Source organism: Neovison vison, chromosome 11 (assembly GCF_020171115.1).
Source record: "Neovison vison isolate M4711 chromosome 11, ASM_NN_V1, whole genome shotgun sequence".
NCBI lineage: Eukaryota > Metazoa > Chordata > Mammalia > Carnivora > Mustelidae > Neogale > Neogale vison.
In genome coordinates, this window is record NC_058101.1 from 153,222,914 (window position 1) to 153,242,959 (window position 20,046).

A 20,046-nucleotide genomic window follows, 5' to 3' on the forward strand; every position below is an offset into this window, starting at 1 on the left:
GATCAGTGAGAAGGGAAGCTCAGACTAGACACCTTCAAGGATGGGGTACCACCCCTGAGCAACCATCTTAGAAACAAAATGGCAAAAAGAGAAGCCTGCATGACCTGTCTGAGTTCTTAAACTCCACAGCCTATTGTGACATCATTGACCAGGAACTGGCTATAAGAAGGGAGGCTCTATCAGCATCATATCCCTGATCCCTGGCCTCCATCACCTCCTAGGCCAACATCAAAGCCAAGGGCCATGCTCCTGTTATCAATTCTGCTGCTCATGTTCCAAGTCAAAGGCGTACATTTTGGTATGTGGTCTCTTTTCCCAGTGGCCAGAACAGCTCTCCCAGGTGGGGTTGGGCATGACAGTGGCCCTGCTCACATCACTTTCATCTAGTCAGTGGTGAGCATTAAGGGCTAAGGGAGAGATGTGGTTATTGAGCTCATTAACTAGCTAATTGGTCATTAAGAGGCTGGCCCACAAGGGCACAAGAGTAGTAGCTTCATGTTTTCCCTCATACCACTCCCCCACAAAAAATACTTCCCACTCTTCTCCTCTTCCCCAGCCCAGAGTTCAGCCTGTCTGATCTTAAATTTCAGTTTTGAAATCCTAAACTTTATCTCAAATGAGTAATGGAGGGCCTAGAAGTAAGTGCCCAGAATGAGCTGAGCATCAGATTTCCAAATCGGGGGAAAAAGAGAATGGGGGTCAGAAGCATGACAGAGCTCTGGGGAACTGCAGGTACAGAGCAGAAGCCTAACTGGGCACATTCACATGTGTGCATGCAGATAGAAGGCCAGGGCCTTCTGTTCTTAATGGGCAGCTCCTTACCATTGGTTCCTTGATGGGTTCTCTCTCTAAGGCTTGGATGAGGTTGGAGGGGAGCTGGGTTACTTAGTGCCTCTCATGGGTAAGGTAATTCCCTATGTTTAATTTCCACCCCATTATAGTGGGGTCTCCACTCTCAGCCCCATGCATTTGTGACCAACTCTGTGCCTTATGAAGGTTGAAGATTTGTCCAAGTCACATAGTGCGGAAGTGGGCAGGGATTTTTGCACCCATCTGACTCTGGACCTGCATTTTCCTCTCCGCACACTACCCCATGAAAAGAACACAGCCTATTCACCTGGCGTCCCTCAAGATTCTGGCCTGGGTGTTGGCTGAAATGTGAGTGAGTCAGGGATTGGAAGAGAACCAGCAGAACGTGCCCCTCTACAGTGTTTACAACTGCAGCTGATTCTCACCCATTTCAGCATTGCCTCCATCACTGCTCAGGGGTTTTATGCTCTAGTATTAATTGACAAGTCCACACAATTCTACACTGGTGATATTGGTTGTTCTCAGGATGAAGATGGAGAATGCGGCCCATGGAGCCTTTGGGGCGAGATGAAATGAGAAATTCTGACAGCTAATGTAGCTTGAGGATTTACTTTGTGCCAAGCACTGTGTTGGGCACCTCAATGCCCACTATCTCATTTAATCTGTAAAACATCTGTTTTATAGGGTAGGTCCATTTTAATAATGAAGAAAGAGAGAGTAAGCAAGGATAAGTAGTTTTCCCCAATGCTTACTGAAATCATTCAGTCAATAAGCAACAGAGCCAGGATTCAGTCTTGGGGTGTGGGACCCGAGCCCACCCTCTTAGCAAATGTGATATTCTGCTTCTCAGAGATGACACAGGATTGCTACCCATAACAATCACCCATAATTTGATCAAGCTTCAAGCTCATAATCACTCTTAGTGTCATAACACATTTCCTCCCACAAGCATCAGGGCAGCTTGTTAACATGATTAAAACAGTATGTTCATATATGTTTTTTTTATCCTGACTTTTCCCTTTCAACATTGTATCTTAAACATTTGGCTCACATCATTAAAAACCCTTCATAAGCATAATTTTTATGGCTATTTGCATGTGCCCTACTTTAGTCATAACACTGAGGATGCCTTCAATTTGTTGCTATTATAGAGATCACTGTAGTGAACATCTTTCAATTGCTGCCTTCCAGATTCTTCCCTTAGGATAGTTCCCAGCAGTGGAGCCACTGAGTCAGAGGATTCCTCATCCCTGTTGAGTGTCCCCTCCATGCCAGCTGTGATGCTATCATTCTTTTTGTTGTTGTTGTTGTTTTATTTATTTATTTTTAAATTTAATTTCTTTTCAGTGTAACAATTCATTGTTTATACACCACACCCAGTGCTCCATGCAATACGTGCCCTCCATAATACCCACCATCAGGCTCCCCCAAGCTCCCACCCCCAGCCCCTTCAAAACCCTCAGATTGTTTTTCAGAGTCCATAGTCTCTCATGGTTCATCTCCCCCTCCAATTTCCCTCAACTCCCTTCTCCTCTCCATCTCCCCATGTCCCCTGGGTTATTTCTTATGCTCCACAAATAAGTGAAACCATATGATAATTGACTCTTTCTGCTTGACTTATTTCACTCAGCATAATCTCTTCGAGTCATGTCCATGTTGATACAAAAGCTGGGTATTCGTCCTTTCTGATGGAGGCATAATACTCCATAGTGTATATGGACCACATCTTCCTTATCCATTTGTCCGTTGAAGGGCATCTTGGTTCTTTCCACAGTTTGGCAACCGTGGCCATTGCTGCTATGAACATTGGGTTACAGTTTGCCCTTCTTTTCACTACATCTGTATCTTTGGGGTAAATACCCAGTAGTGCAATTGCAGGGTCATAGGGAAACTCTATTTTTAATTTCTTGAGGAATCTCCACACTGTTTTCCAAATTGGCTGCACCAACTTGCATTCCCACCAACAGTGTAAGAGGGTTTCCCTTTCTCCACATCCTCTCCAACCCATATTTTTTCCTGTCTTGCTAATTTTGCCCATTCTGACCAGTGTAAGGTGGTATCTCAATGTGGTTTTAACTTGAATCTTCCTGATGGCTAGTGATGATGAACATTTTTTCATGTGTCTGATAGCCATTTATATGTCTTAATTGGGGAAGGGTCTGTTCATGTCTTCTGCCCATTTTTTTGATATGATTGTCTGTTTTGTGTGTGATGAGTTTGAGAAGTTCTTTATAGATCGTGGATATCAACCTTTTGTCTGTACTGTCATTTGCAAATATCTTCTCCCATTCCATACGTTGCCTCTTTGTTTTGTTGACTATTTCTGATTTCAAGCTTTACTACAAAGTGATTACCAAGACGGCATGGTACTGGCATAAAAATAGACACATAGACCAGTGGAAAAGAGTAGAGAGCCCAGATATGGACCCTCAAGTCTACGAGCAAATAATCTTTGACAAAGCAGGAAAAAATATACAGTGGAAAAGACAGCTCTTCAATAAATGGTGCTGGGAAAATTGGACAGCTGTGTGTAGAAGAATGAAACTCGACTATTCTCTTACACCATACACAAAGATAAACTCGAAATGGAAAAAGACCTCAGCGTGAGACAGGAATCCATCAGAATCCTAGAGGAGAACATAAGCAGTAACCTCTTTGATATCAGCCACAGCAACTTCTTTCAAAATATGTCTCCAAAGGCAAAGGAAACAAAAGCGAAAATGAACTTTTGGGACTTCATCATGATGCTATTGTTCTACTATCAACAAGGCAGACATGTCTTCTTCCCCAGATGAAGCTTACATTCTGATATCAGAGGCAAAAAGGGATGAATAATCTCCAACTTAATGATAAAGTGATGAAGAAATATAATACAGGGTAGGAGATAAAGAGGGACCAGGACAGGAGGGGTTAGGGAGAACTTTCCAAAGAAGTGATTCTTGAACAAAGGCTTAAACAAAGTGAGCCACACAACCATCTGAGAGAAGAATATTCCAGACAGAGAGGGGCTCTGAGTAGTGCCAAGAGCACTCACTGTGAAGTCAGATTGCCTAGGTTCAAATTTTGGTCTGGCCATGACTAGCTGTGTTACCTTGGGCAAATTACTTAACCTCTCTGTCCCTCAGCTATCTCAACTGTAAAGTGGGGATGATTATAATAGTACCTATCTCACAGAATTATTATGAAAATTAAGTAAATTGGTCTTTGTAGAGTGTTTGTAACAATGCATGACACCTAGTAAGCACTCTGTGTTTGGTAAATAAAAAAAGAGTATAGATCCAAAAGTTCTGAAAAGAGCCTTTATAGATTACTGACAGTTGAAGTCTTTTGATGCAAATTGCTGAATTTTCACTCTAGTTGTTCTTTTTTTTTTTTTTTTTTTTAAGCAAAACATGACCACTATTTGGTCAATCCAACCCACACTACAAAATCTGGAAGGCAGCAATTCACTGAAAAATTGCAAAAGTGGCATCAAGAAAGAGACAAGAGGTGATCTTAGGCTCCTTAAAGTCAAACTCTTTCCTTGTTCCAGAGTACAAAGCAATGTTCAAGCCAACCAACATAAATGGAAAGGCTTCTCCTCCTGTGGGCAAGGTGCTGGATCTGTACTCTGTCCAGAGCTGAATATCTCTTCTCTGCAAGAGCAGCCACAGCCTTTGCTCTCAGCTTCTCAGGGCATGGAGCTCCTCTGCCTGGAATAGAATGTTTTAACCTAAAATGGCTTAGGCTCAGGGCTTGCAGAAGGTCCACACCCTTTCTGGGTCATCTTGTTTCCTGCATGTATGTTTCCTATGGTTGCTATAACAAACAAACACAAACTTAACACCCATTTCTTACCTTTCATTTTTGTAGGATAAAAGTGTGCACAGGTCTCACTGGGCAAAGATCAAGCTGTGAGCAGGACTTTGTTCCTAACCTGAGGCTTTAGGGGAGAATCTTAGCTTTGCCTTTTCTAGGTTTACAGGGTATCTATATTCCTTGGCTGGTAGTCCCTCCATCTTCAAAGATAGCAGCATGCATCTCTGCATGCCTTTCTTCCATAGTCATATCTATCTCCTGCATCCTTTCACCATGTTAAGGACTCTTGTAACTACACTGGGCCCACTCACATTATTCAGGATAATCTCCCCATTTTAAGGTCAGCGGATTAGCAACTTTAATTCCATCTTCCAAGTCCCTCTTTCCCTGAAAGGTAACAGAGTCATAAGTTCCAGGGCATAGTCCATTAGGACATGGACAACTATTGGGTGTGGGGTCATTATTCTGCCTAACACTCCTGAAAATGAACTTTTGGGACAAATATTTCCCTCATTTTTCTTTGGCTAGAGCTTAGAAACAAGCTCAAAGAAGTGACTTTTCTGAGATCACAATGCTAGAGAGGGGACAGAGTCAACACTTCTGTCCCAGACCCCGTGCAGCAAAATAAAGTATCTGTTGGCTTACTTGTCTTCCTAAAGGTGCTTCACTGCGGCCCTCGGTTTCCACATCTCTGGAAAAGGTGTAATAATAGCTACTTATAAGCCTTCATGGACATTGACAACATGTTGCATCTTTTCCTGTTTTTTTTTTTCTCTTTCATCCACCAGAATGTGGTAAAAGACCAATTTTTGAAGAAGGAGCTCAGTATTCCAAAATCATAGGGGGGATGGAGGCTGAGGTGGGTGAGTTCCCGTGGCAGGTGAGTATTCAGGCAAGAAATGAACATTTCTGTGGCGGCTCAATCATCAACAAGTGGTGGATTGTCACTGCTGCTCACTGTTTAATTTTTGAAGAGCTACTGTAAGTATCAAGAGCCCATCCTTGTTGCTTCTGACACTGTTCATTCCCAGGGCACTCCCACACTCAGCAAAACTTGATTGCTAAGGGAAATCCTAGACCTGGTCAGTCCTGAGCCAGACAGGAATGACTACCACCCAACCCTTCCAGCCCCAGGAAGGAGGAGGCAGTGAACCTGAAGGTGGCATCTGCTATGCCCTCTTCACTGTCACCCAGGACAAATAACTATTGTTTCCCTGAGGTCAAACACTGTCCTCTTCAGGAGCATTCATGGTTTTGTAGGGTCAAAGGCTTGTTCCATCCACCTCTTCTAGGACTTGTAAGACCTTCTAGGAGGATAGTCTGCTAATTCTGGAAGTCAGGAATCCTGGGCTATCTGACACCATATTTACTTGCTCCTTGGAGAGTTTTCTCTGCACTCCAAGAGACTGGTTGTAAGTCTAGCATTTACTGTTTACTAATCATGAATCAGTTACCTGCTAAGAAATTACTTGGATTAACTTATTCATTCTGACATTCAGCTATGTGAACAAGGTAGATGAATAATCCCATTTTAACTCATTCAATCTTGCAATAACACTCTGAGGCAGGTAGAATGAACAATACTATTTTTATAGAGAAGGAAACAGGCCCAATATGACTGGGTGACTCACCCTTGATGCACACATAGTAAACAAAAATAGGATTTAAATCCTGGCTCCAGTGCCTATGCTTTCTGCTATACCTGCTATACCACCTCAAGAAAGTTTGAAGATACACGGAAAGTCTAACTTTTTAAAAATTAATAAAAAAACAGGAGAAAGTTTCATCATGGCATATCCAAGGAAACTTGTCACATATGCTTCCATTATATACTTAAGGATTGGCTATTGGGAAGTTTCTGGCCATTTTGCCCTGAGGGAATGCTTAAATTATTATTAAAGATTTTTTATGCTTAATCAACAGTAAGTATAGATTCAATTCTGTGCCTGAGTCTCTGAGTGACTGGTAGGCAAATCAATGTAATAACACCTTACCTATCTGAAGTGAGTTTGAGCCATGCCAAGTGGCCTCCTGTGTATTCTTTGGAATACCCAAAGCTAAGTACTTTCTCGGTAGCATTAGACAGGAGTATTTCATTCACATCTCTAGGACTGTGCTGGAGCAGCAATGTGGCTATAATCTGACACCCCTGGTGTTTCACTTCCCTCTACCTTTTTCAAATTCTTACATCTTCTGAGCAACAGCCCCAGTAGGACAAGTCTGAAAGGTCCCTAGAACTATAGCGGATTTAGGGGTTTGGGGCAGCATAAATTATGTGCTCTTCATGACTCCTCTTCCCTGCCTCCTTCCTCCTCTCTGTTTCTGTGCCACCAGTCCAACAGACTTGAGCGTTGTGTTGGGAAGCAATGACTTAAGCAGCTCACCCCTGGAAATAAAGGGGGTTACCAGCATAGTTCTTCACAAGGAATTTCGAAGACTCAACATGGACAATGATATCGCCTTGCTGCTCTTGGACTCACCCATCAGGTTCAATGGACTGACAGAGCCCATCTGCATACCCGGAAAGCCCAGCCCTTCTGTGTGGCACAAATGCTGGGTGGCAGGATGGGGTCAGACCAACAGTGGTATGTGTTAACTCAGCATCTCCTGAGAGCTGCTGGGGGAGGAGTCACATCATGGGCATCTGAGGCCAGTAAATCTAAAGATGTGGGCAGGAGCATGAAAAGAGAGAGAGTGAAGGAAGGAGGAAGGAGAAAAAGACTTGCATTAGAGCAAATCCCTGCATACCTGAGGCTCACAGAGGCCAACTCTCAGCCCCTTCCCAGTGCCAAGGAAACAACTCCTCAAGGCCCCTAGTTGAGATGCCAGGTCCAAACCAGTCGCCAGGTGTGGTCATATTCAGCCAGCACAGAGCATTCTTGTTTGTTTGTTTAACTGAATTTAAACTCTCCAGCTTGCCGGGGGGCCCCCCCATACTCTTTATTCTCTTGCATCTCCTTTGATTCACACATTGATGTTTCCCACCTGGTTCCTACAGGCATTCAAGAAGCCTGTCCCAGCCTAGATATTTGATGGTCCTGGAGTGTTGCCCAGCCATTCTTAGAAATGAATTTGTTGTTACTTGTTGTTACATTGTTACTTGGCCAAGATAGGAAGAGCTGTACTAGGGCAGAAAGGGATTATGAAAGCTCCATTGGACTATCCCCAAAGAAAATAGGTTGGGGAACGGATGGGAACAGCACAGCACTGTCTCAGGCCTGAACAAGACCCTAGGTCCATGGGGAGCTTTACAACCAGCTGGGGTCTGGAAGATGGTAGGTATTTCAGGAGTTTAGTAACGAGAAGACAACTAGAGTAACGCTGTTTCTGGGCTACTACTGGAGAGTTAGAAGTGAGGAGGAGGCAGATGGGTACCTATGCAATTAAAACTACTCAATAAGGAGAGGAATTTAGAAATTTACTAAGAAGTAGTTAGAGAGGAGTAGGGAATTTGGGTAAATTGGAAGGGGAGGTGAACCATGAGAGACTATGGACTCTGAAAAACAATCTGAGGGGTTTGAAGTGGCTGGGGGGTGGGAGGTTGGGGTACCAGGTGGTGGGTATTATAGAAGGCACGGCTTGCATGGAGCACTGGGTGTGGTGAAAAAATAATGAATAATGTTTTTCTGAAAATAAATAAATTGAAAAAAAACTAAAAAAAAAGAAGTAGCAATAGATATACATGCTGAAGAGGCAGGCTTATGCTGAGAAATGATCAATAGACAGTTTCAAGGAGTCAAGTCTGTAGGGCTGGTTGGAGTCAAGGAGGAAGTCTGCTTGGAAGCAGGAATATGATTTGGAATAAGAGGAATAATCCAAGGAGGTGGGGAATAGTTTAGAAAAGCCTGGGATTTAGAATGAGTAAATAGCATGGGATTACTGGAAGGAAGTGGAGAGTGGAGGATATGAAGAAAAGTAGACAAGTGGCTGATGGAATCACAGGAATACACAGGGTGATCTAGGTGCATTATCAGCACTGGGACTGCTATCTAGTGACTTTTCTAATGTGCTTTCTAGATGATAAAAGCTCTGTGAAAACTGATCTGATGAAAGTGCCAATGATCATCATGGATTGGGAGAAATGCTCAGAAGCATTTCCAAAACTTACCAAGAATATGCTGTGTGCTGGCTATCAGAATGAGAGTTTTGATGCTTGCCAGGTAACTAAGGGGTATCCCCAACTTCACCCTATAGACTCCTATCACCTCAGGGCTGCCATTGCAAGGGTATCGACTCTTCACAAAGAATAGACAGTTAAGAGTCTGTAAAATGTGTGGGATTCAGGGCTCCACCATGGGAATGGGGACATGAATTGGGAAGTACTCATTGTCAGGTTCTTGGAATGTCAGTGCATGTCCATGAGTCAGTATGTAGCAACACTGTATAAATATTTCTACCCTTCTTTAGATATACTACATAAACAGGGCTCCACTGCTTTCCCATTTTTTGGAATTCTTAAAAAACAGAAAGCCAAGCAGGATTTGAGATTCATAGAAGGAATAATTTTATTTCATTAATTTACTGTTGAGCACATTAAACCCTGGAGAATCCAACAATGAATAAGACACAGTTTCTAACCTAAAGGAGTCCACAAACTCCTGGGCAGGCCATTGAGTAAAGACTTATAATATTTGGAAAATACATATGGATTTCATGGGACAAAAGACTGGTATCTTAGTTTTAAATAAAATGAATACAACAATTTAAAAAGAAAAACATTTTTGATTGATGCTAGAAAAAATAGGGGGGAAAAACCTTGGGAATTAGCTTCCTGTGGCTCTAAGGATGAATTATGGGTGTTGTCTTTAAAACCATTCTCTTTGTCTTTGGAGATGCTCTGTTCATCATCATCCTAATGAGCCCACTTAGCTCTACTCATTTGCTGGGCAATGGATCTGGTCACTGGCATAAAACTATGACTATGAATGCAGATGTTAAATATTCTGTAGAGTAATGAAAAAGCTATCTCATGGAAGGGGAGAGTGTTTATCTACAGAATTGTCTGTTATTGTTCATTGTTGGAAGATGATAATTTCTCCTGCTAGGCTGTGAGATAAGGTCTTGGAAGAGAGTTGCTGGGATAGGGGTTGAAGGAATCAGGGAGAAAAGGAGGGGCTCTGAGGTGAGAAAGAATGGACGCTGTCCATGAGAAAGAATGACTCTGTTTAGCAGGAGTCACATGTGGTGAATATTGTGCGGACCAAAAACAGAGATCATATCAAACATCATGTCAACCTTGTGTTTTCTTCACATTATGGACAATTTAAACATTATAAAACAAAAAAGAGAATTGGGACTTCTGGTTCTAGACAGAATGGAGTAAACATAGTTCCCCCAATCCCTCCCACTAAGTACAGCTAAAACTACTGGACATTATATTATAGAACAAAAATAAAGGCTCTGAAAGGTAGATATGGACTGATTGGATATCCAGCACTTAAAGAAGGACCCAGCAGTGAGTTCCTTGGCTTTTCTTTTTGCTTCTTGTAAATCCCAGACTGGATGCTAGACGAGACTGCATCTCAGAATGTCAATGAGCGCAGATGAAAATGAACAAAACAAGAAAGATTTCCCTCTCTTTGGACTAGGAAAGGAGCAACCTAGGAAGGCAGAAACTTTTTGACAACAGATATTAAACATTGTATTCAAGCAAAAGAACAGGAAAAAAATTGATTTCCCCCAACCCATCAACCAAGATCAAGTGGACAGCCTCGACTTCCTTCTAGCCCATGGTGGTGGTTACAGAAGCAGCTATGTGGAGAATCAGGACTTTAACTACCATCTAGTAGTAACCAGCTATCCTTTGCCCCCCTTTATGTCAGTGGAGGCACCTGAGAAACTTGGACTTTCACCCCACCTAGGTATAACTGAGCACTCCTGCTCCTCCCCTAGGTGTCATCACAGGCCTGAGTTAGGGAATCGGGGCTTCCACCCCAATCCCATGGTAAAGAGTTGCTATCCCCCCTCCCTGACTCCAGTTTCAAAGAAACCTTTTAAAACATACCAACCAGTCTCATAACCTAATACTCCAGGCAATACTCTAGGTAGGATCTGTCATAGCTAGAATAGAGGGATGGATTTAATTTATTGATAATCATAGGATAAAGAAAATAAGGAAAAATAAAGCCAAAAATTAGGATAAATCTATCTTTTTCATTGAGAACCATTAATTCCTAGCATAAGTTCAATTAAAAGTTAACTCAAGGAGTGCCTGGGTGGCTCAGTCGGTTAAATATTTGACTTTGGCTCAGATCATATCTCAGGGTCCTCAGATGGAGCCCCATGTCAGGCTCCTTGTTCAGCAGAGAGCCTACTTCTCCCTCTGCCTCTGCCCCTCCCTCCTGCTCATGCTCTCTCAAATAAATAGTCTTTAAAGAAAAACAATTCAAAATGTATCATGAACTTAAATGTAAAACTATAAAAAGTTTAGTCAAAAACACAGGCAATCCTTGAGACATAGAATAACATCAAAGATACAATTCATAAAAGGAAAAACTGATAAACTGGACCTCATCAAAATTAAAAAAAATTGTCCTGTGAAAGACCCCATTAAGAGTGTTAACCAAATCCAAGTTCAGCTGCCCAGTCACTTGAAAGGCCATTACTCAAGAGACAAGTTTTTGACTGGAAAGAAATTAGAGCTCTATTCAGGAAACCAGCAATTCAGGGAGAAGATGGACTTTTGAACAAAAGCCAACTCTGATGTTTCTGCCTGGTCTGGGGTTTTTAAAGGGGTTTAGTGTGGTTAATCAGCAAAGGAAGTGGCAGCCATGTTTCTTGATTACATGAAGACTTGATGATGCCAGCTATAAGCATTATTCCAATGTAAGGGGATCTGATACTGGGAGTACTCTGTTCTTTCTGCAAAGGTGTTCCAGGTCTACAGATGCACGAAGAGAGGACAGTAAAATCATTTGTATGACCTTAAAAAAAACATTTTGTTAAAAAAAATTTTTTTTTAGCTAATCAGAAAGCTGAGGAGGTTTCAAATAGACTTGCTGGCTTCTGTGGCATGGGAAAGTTCTAGTCCTTCACTCCTCAAGGCCCATGGTCTACAAAACCTCAAAGAAAGTAAGTTCATTCTGTTACAGATCAGGGGACTCAGGTCAGCAAGCAAGGAGTGTGTTAAGATGAAGCAAGTCAACACTTAAGACTGATTGGAGTGCTGTTACAAAAGGATGAAAACAAAGTTATGGACTGGGAGATGATACCCAACAAAGGAATTACCTAGAGCATATAGAGAACTCTCAAACTCAATGGTAGAAAAAAAAACTATCCAGTTAGGAAATGGGCAAAAGACATGGACAGACATTTCACTAAACAAGATATACAGAGGGCAAATAAGAACATGAAAAGAAGTCCAATGTTATTAACCATTAAACAAATGCAAATTAAAAGTATAATGAGCTATCAATCCATACCTCTCAGAATGGCTTAAAAAGAATAGTGATAGTGACAGGGGGACAAGATGGCGGGGACAGCTATATGTAGAAGAATGAAACTCAACCATTCTCTTACACTGTACACAAAGATAAACTAAAAATGGATAAAAGACCTCAACGTGAGACAGGAATCCATCAGAATCCTAGAGGAGAACATAGGGAGTAATCTCTTTGATATCAGCCACAGCAACTTCTTTCAAGATATGTCTCCAAAGGCAAAGGAAACAAAAGCGAAAATAAACTTTTGGGACTTCATCAAAATCAAAAGCTTCTGCACAGCAAAGGAAACAGTCAAGAAAACAAAGAGGCAACCCACGGAATGGGAGAAGATATTTGCAAATGACAGTACAGACAAAAGGTTGATATCCAGGATCTATAATGAACTCCTCAAACTCAACACACACAAAACAGACAATCATATCAAAAAATGGGCAGAAGATATGAACAGATACTTCTCCAATGAAGACATACAAATGGCTATCAGACACATGAAAAAATGCTCATCATCATTAGCCATCAGGGAGATTCAAATTAAAACCACATTGAGATATCACCTTACACCAGTTAGAATGGCCAAAATTAACAAGACAGGAAACAACATGTGTTGGAAGGGATGTGGAGAAAGGGGAACCCTCTTCCACTGTTGGTGGGAATGCAAGTTGGTGCAGCCTCTTTGGAGAACAGTGTGGAGATTCCTCAAGAAATTAAAAATAGAACTTCCCTATGACCCTGCAATTGCAATACTGGGTAACTATCCCAAAGATACAGATGTCATGAAAAGAAGGGGCATCTGTACCCCAATGTTCATAGCAGCAATGGCCATGGTCGCCAAACTGTGGAAAGAACCAAGATGCCCTTCAACAAATGAATGGATAAGGAAGATGTGGTCCATAGACACTATGGAATATTATGCCTCCATCAAAAGGATGAATACCCAACTTTTGTAGCAACATGGACAGGACTGAAAGAGATTATGCTGAGTGAAATAAGTCAAGCAGAGAGAGTCAATTATCATATGGTTCCACTTATTTGTGGAGCATAGCAAATAGCATGGAGGACAAGGGGAGTTTGAGAGGAGAAGGGAGTTGGGGGAAATTGGAGGGGGAGGTAAACCATGAGAGACTATGGACTCTGAAAAACAATCTGAGGGTTTTGAAGTGGTGGGGGGATGGGAGGTTGGGGGAACCAGGTGGTGGGTATTATAGAGGGTATTATAGAGGATTGCATGGAGCACTGGGTGTGGTGAAAAAATAATGAATACTGTTATGCTGAAAATAAAATTAAAAAAAAAAGAGTGACACCACCAAATGCTGACAAAAATGCAGAGGAACTGGAGCACTCATGCATTCCTGGTGGGAATGTAAAATAGTCCAACCACTTTGGAAAAACTGGCAGTTTCTTGAAAAATGGAATGCACTCCTGCCATACAAGCCAGCTAATGCCACTCTTAGGCACTTAGTCTGGACAAATGAAGGCTTGTGTTCACATTGAAACCTGCCCAGGAGTGTTTATAGCATTCATAATAGACAAAAATTGGAAACAAATTTCTTTAAAGATGTGGATGGTTAAACTATAATAATACATCAATGCCATGCAATACCACTCAGCTATGACAAAAACACACCGTTAATACATGCACCAATGTGGATGGATCTCATGAGACTTACACTGTGTGAAACAAGCCAATCTCCAGAGGTCCCACAGAGAATAATTCCATTTACAAAACATTCTAGAAATGACAGAATTATTATTCTCAAACTCAACACACACAAAACAGACAATCATATCAAAAAATGGGCAGAAGATATGAACAGACACTTCTCCAATGAAGACATACAAATGGCTATCAGACACATGGAAAAATGTTCATCACATGGAGAAGAGATTCGTGGTTGTCAGGGATTAAGGAAGGGTTGCAGGGAGGAGGGAAGTGGAGGCAACCCAGAAAGGGCAACATGAGGGATCCCTGTGTAGATGCCAACATCCTGGTTGTGCGATCGTACTGTAGTTTTGTAAGATGTTGTTATTGGAAGAAACATATAAAGATGTTATTACTGGAGAAAACACGGGATCTCTTTGTATTACTTCTTACAACTGCATTTTAGCATTATAACATATACTTCTTACAACAGCATTATACAATTACAACATTATAGTCACTGCCTTATACAACCACAGTTATATCAAAATTAAATAATAAAAAGAAGACAAAGCTTCCCAATAATAGCAGTTACAGAAAGATCTCAGATCCTAGCTCTATCACAGACTCAGGGAGCAACCATTTCATATGGAAGTATGAGCCAAAGGGCTCCAAGATCAATAGAAAAGGGGAAACAACATTTAACAGATAAGATTGGAATGAGAGGGAAGTTGGGGAAAATGTGGGAAAAATCACAAAAGCTTGAAACAGCATCATGGGCCCAGGGAATCTCCAGGATTTCGGAAGCTAGAAGTTATAAGAGATGAGTCTGGAGAGCTGGACAGAACAAGATCAGCAGGGGAGGTATGTGCCAGGCATGGAAAACTTGCTGTCATCTCCACCGCTCACCCAAGAATATAACAATCAGGCCCCATGGGCACTCCCTCTGGACCATTTCAATCTCTTTGATTTAACACTGTCCCACATTCAAACAGCCAAAGCCAACTGTGGCAAACTTCAAAGGAATCAAGGGTCACCTTTGATGACATTTTATGTACCCTTTGCTTCAAGCAGTGGCTGGATCCACTATCTAGAATCTAGGACTTTTTCTTTAAGACCTCTCCCATAAAGAGGTCTTCATGTACTGTAGTGAAAACTTCTAAAATTAATTGTCTATTACTTAAGAATATTATAAATTAAGGTGTGGTTATCATTTTAGGCCTGTTTTTATAAAATCGTGAAGTGAAAATCTTTGCTTTCTGTTTGGACAGCTTTCTATCATTAACAATAAGCTGACAGTGATGCAGTCAAGGAAATTTTTATGAAATTATTTAATATTATCATCACTTTAAAACAGATAAACTAGGCAGGTAGTTCCCTGGGTTCAAAAATAACTGTCTTTAAAAATAAAATCATGCTTTTAAATTTAGCAAACTTCTACAAACCATGTCATCATATAATTCAGGGAAATGATAATTTTATAATGAAAACATTTAGATATGTTCAAAATAATAACAATATGATGATGCTATACTTAAAATACAAATTAAATTAAGTGTTAACAATGGAAAAATGGATTTTTCATTAACATTTCCCAACACTTTTCCTCTTTGTAATACCCTTACTCAGGTTACACTATGAAAATTAAAAAGTTTAATTAAAAACTAATTTTTAAATGGCATAGTCAAACAAAATATAAAATCAAACTTATCCCCAGCTAGTAATTCAATACTTTTGTGAAGGACTTTCAGCTTTCCAGAGCAACAGTCATAACAATGAAATAACTGTTTTCAGGTCTGTCTTCTCAGCTCCAACAGAAATGTTGTCTTACTCGTGTGTAAATTCTCACTGCCTAGCACAGTGGTTGGCACATGAAAAATCCTCAAAAAATGTTTGCCAAATAGATGAAGCTTCCAAGTAAGCCAACAACTATCTGTCCATAAAGTGGCCCTAGGGGAGGGGACACTTGAGAGAGGTCCTCAAGGAGGCTAAGAGTCTGCAGGTTAAGAACTGGCATCCAACTGGGCTGCTGAGAAGTCTGGTTATGGGACTGCCAAGCTGACTTGATTTAGACCTGAATCACTTTATTTATTTTTTTTATCACATTATTTTTTTAGAGAGTTTTGGGTTCACAACAAATTGAGAGGGAGGTATTGGGATTTCCCATTTACCCCTGTTCCCACATGTCTAACCTCTTGCACTGTCGACATCCCCCAACAGAGGGGTACAATTATTACACCCTATGGACTGACATGGACACATCACTATCACCAAAAGTTCATAGCTTACTTTGGGGTTCATTTATGGTGTTATGAATCCCGTAAGTTAAGACAAAAGTCTAATTACGCATAGCCATCATTATAGTATTATACAGAGTAGTTCCACTGCCCTGTGTTATCTTGAGCTCATCATCCCTGCTGCTTTCACAGATGTCTTATTTCACTCCATAGATTCTTTGACTTTTAGAATCACAGACACTTTATTTTTATTTAATTAAAAAAATTATTTTAAGTAATCTCTATACCCAGCATAGGGCTCGAACTTACAGCCCTGAGATCTAGAGTCACATGCTCTACCAACTGAGTCAGCCAGGTGCTCCTAGAATCACAGATTTAAAAACTATGAAGAAATATATAGAAATATTTAATCAAGACTCTGCTTCACAGGTGAGATAATATTTATTTTAATCATCTATAATTCCCTTCACTATCTGATTGGATCCAAAGCAATGTAATAACTTCATAGCTCTTTTACACATACTCAATATTTTCATTTTCTCCACTACCCTGAACAAGGGGCTGGGCAGCTCTCACTCTCCCTGCTTAATAGATGAGAAAAGAAGGATTAGAATTTAAGCGACTTGCGTGAAGTCCGGGTGGTAGCGGTGCCAGGCTGGAAGCTGAGTCATCTGCTTCTACCCCAAAACAGAGAGGAGTAATGACATGGTATAATTAACTGTCTCACAGAGGGAACTTCCAGGCTCTCATGGTCAGTATGTTTCTAATCAGACAGACAGTTGGCTATCAGACTTCATCCTTGGAAGAAAGTCCCACTTAGGCAGGTTGTCATCAGCCCCAGGTCCTTAACTGTTTGAGGCCAGACCCTCCTTTGAAGCAATGTGTGCTTTTTCTTTCCAACAGAAAGAAAAAAAAAAAGGTTCATGTAGAAAAGGACATGTATTTACAGACGTCCTTTTTGGTCCCAGCAGTCTGTGAGGAGAATCTCTATTTCCTAAATATACAAGCAATGTTTGTAACACATAAGGGTAAAAATAACAATATTAATATATTTCTAGGGCTTTTACTACATAGCATTTACCCTGGGCTGAGTGATTCATAGATTCTTAAAATTTTATCTGCCGACAGTCTTGGCAAGTACTTGGTATTATTTTCACTTGAACTATGTGGAAACTGCAACTTAGAAGAGTTACTTGCCCAGGGACAGTTCTCTCCCTGTTGTATAAGAAAATAACGAATAATCAAGGCAACAGAAAAATGAGATTTTTTAAAAAAGATTTTATTTATTTGACAGACAGAGATCACAAGTAGGCAAAGAGGCAGACAGACAGAGAGGAGGAAGCAGGCTCCCCACGGAGCAGGTGGGGAGGGGATCGATCCCAGGATCCTGGGATCAGGACCTGAGCCGAAGGCAGAGGTTTTAACCCACTGAGCCACCCAGGTGCCCCTAATGAGATTTTTAATAACATTCATCCCTTCATAAAATGAGGAACATTATAAAAACAAAATTTATGGAAGGAGTTAGTAGAGTGGAGATTGTTTATTTGGTTCTTTCCCAATGACTGAAACAAAACCAGTACAAACAAAAACACCCACAAAAACCAGACAAGTGTTAGAGACAACATTTTATACTGGAAAGGGCAATTTTGATTTTGTACCACATTTATTGGATGTCCTTGAGCCATGACCTCTTTGTAATTCTGCTCTGTGTATCCCTCTGCTTGGTGATGCACCCCTCAGTCAACCCAAACTCCATTTGAACACATTTATTCATTATCTCCCCTCTACACTTTATCTCTGCTATCCACACTCTATGACCTGGGAACTAGTTAATCATTTATATCCAAAGTCATCCCTGGTTCAGATCTTCTTCATTTTTATGTCCTCATCTTAGTTTCTCTACTTCCTGTCTGATTCCTCTCTAGTCAGTCCCCTGCCACACACACTCTTCCTGTCAAATTCCTATTTACCCTTCAGACTAAATGCTTTGAAGTCTACCCTGAGAACTTTCCCTCAACAGAATCAATTTATTCCCCGCTTTGTACTCCTCCTTTACTGTGTTCATACTCCTGTCCCATCAAACACAGTTGATCCTTTTTGCTTACTTTATGATCTCTTCCAATAGAGCGTAAGGTCTTGTATCTCAAAGGCCTGACAATTAGTTTTTCCCTCAGTGAAGATTTGTTAAATGAGAGTGATCAAACCTCTTTGACCTTCAAATTTGGAATTATAAAATGGGAATCAAAATACCTACCTCACTGGGGCTCCTGGGTGGCTCAGTGTGTTCAAGCCTCTGCCTGCGGCTTGGGTCATGATTGCAGGGTCCTGGGATCGAGCCCCACATCGGGCGCTCTGCTCAGCGGGGAGCCTGCTTCCTTCCGCCTCTCTCTCTCTGCCTGCCTGTCTGCATACTTGTGATCTCTGTCTGTCGAGTAAATAAATAAAATCTTTAAAAAAAAATACCTACCTCACTGAGATAGTGTGATTGATGAGAAACAAAAATCCAGGGGCTAACACTGTGCCTCAACGTATCGTGTCCAGGAAATATTGGTAATCCTCCTCCTTCTGTTAGAGCTTGTTGTAAGATTCCATTCATTCTAGCCACCTGTTTATGATCTTGGAAAAAGAGGCTATTTCTCCATTGCAGAAAGGACTCCTGAATGATTGTAGACACTCAGCAACTTCCATGAAAGGGAAGTAACAAGGTGGAAAGAATGTGTGCTTTGGCATCAGGAAGTCCTGGTTCCAGTTCTGGCTGGGCTATGGTGTAGCTCTGATCAAGCTTTTAAAGCCTCCTTAAACTTAATTTTGCATATATTAAAATGGGTAGAAGAAAGCCACATATACATACATATATATACATATAGATAGATAGATACATAGATACATAGATAGATAGATGGTACATGGGAGGACTTGGTATATATTTTCTATATATGTAATCATGGGAGCCATAGGCCCTTGTGATTCCATCCCAGATGCGTCACGCATTCAGAAAAGCTTTAGGTCGCTGTGTCTTGCAGACAGACACCCACACCAAAGAATTAAAAAGGAACATCATTCTCCTTCATGCTTCTAGAAGAACACGAAAGGAGATTCAATGCATTTCTACCAACTCTAACAATACTTCTCATATCCTGCTTTTGTTATTTTCTTTTACAGCCCTTTCCAGAGCTTCTCATTTGGTAAGGCCCAAAAAACTAGCTTCCGCTCCTCTTGGTCTGTGTAGCATTTGCTCTCTCCTCCAACTCCCCTCTTCTGTGCTATATGCAGTTATTTTCTCACCAACTCTCTCTCTCTCCTCCCTCTTCAGTTTTGTCCTCTCCACTGTCTATAACTCTTAGAGCTAGCCTGACAGCAGCATACTGCTTCTGTGGACCCAGGAGAGGGGTGGGCATGGTCAGCAATAACAACATCTCTTTTGGCAGCCTGGAACAGGAGAGATCAGTGCATTGTCTCAATGAGTGACCTATGCTTTGTCTTAAATGAGCAGTCTAGAATGGGACTAACTATTGAACCGTGTTCTCTGCCCACAGGGTGACAGTGGGGGCCCTCTGGTCTGCACCACAGAGTCGGACAAGACCTGGTATCAGGTGGGCATTATCAGCTGGGGCAAGAGCTGTGGACAGAAAAACACACCAGGAATATACACCTTGTTAGAAAATTACAACCTCTGGATTAAGAAAGTGACTGAGATAGAGGGAAGGCCCTTTGATGCTGAGGAAATGAAAGCTCCTCCCAATAGGAAACAAATGAGGTCCCATGCTGCAGAATTTCCAGAGCCAGGAAGCCCCAGATTCTGGATCCTGATTTCACTTCTGTCCTACGTGATATGCTGGGACATTTTCTACTGATAATAAAGCAGATGCTATTCCTTAACCAGTGAAGCTGTGTGAAAATGTACTACCAACAGACAGATTGGCTACAGATTAGATCTAAGGGCCAGGAACTGAAGGTGACAATAGATAGTAAGACCAGAGAGGCAGGGTGGAGCCTTGCCTTGCGGACTAGGTTTTGGGGTCCTCCATTAGTCAGGACTCTTTCCAATGCAAGTGAGTTATCTATCTCAAACTATCTAAAATCAAAACTTATTTATAGATGTAGATGTACATAGCAGAAA

The 20,046-nt window shown here is 41.2% G+C and overlaps 1 protein-coding gene across 1 annotated transcript; it reads left to right on the forward strand.

Moving 5' to 3' along the window:
- Positions 1-243: 243 nt before the first annotated feature.
- On the forward strand, positions 244-19,780 carry PRSS55 (serine protease 55). The gene is made up of 5 exons (XM_044268076.1): positions 244-298; positions 5,397-5,589; positions 6,943-7,193; positions 8,626-8,768; positions 19,463-19,780. The coding sequence occupies exons 1-5, from the start codon at positions 244-246 to the stop codon at positions 19,778-19,780; spliced, it is 960 nt and encodes a 319-aa protein (XP_044124011.1).
- The last annotated feature ends 266 nt before the right edge of the window (positions 19,781-20,046 follow it).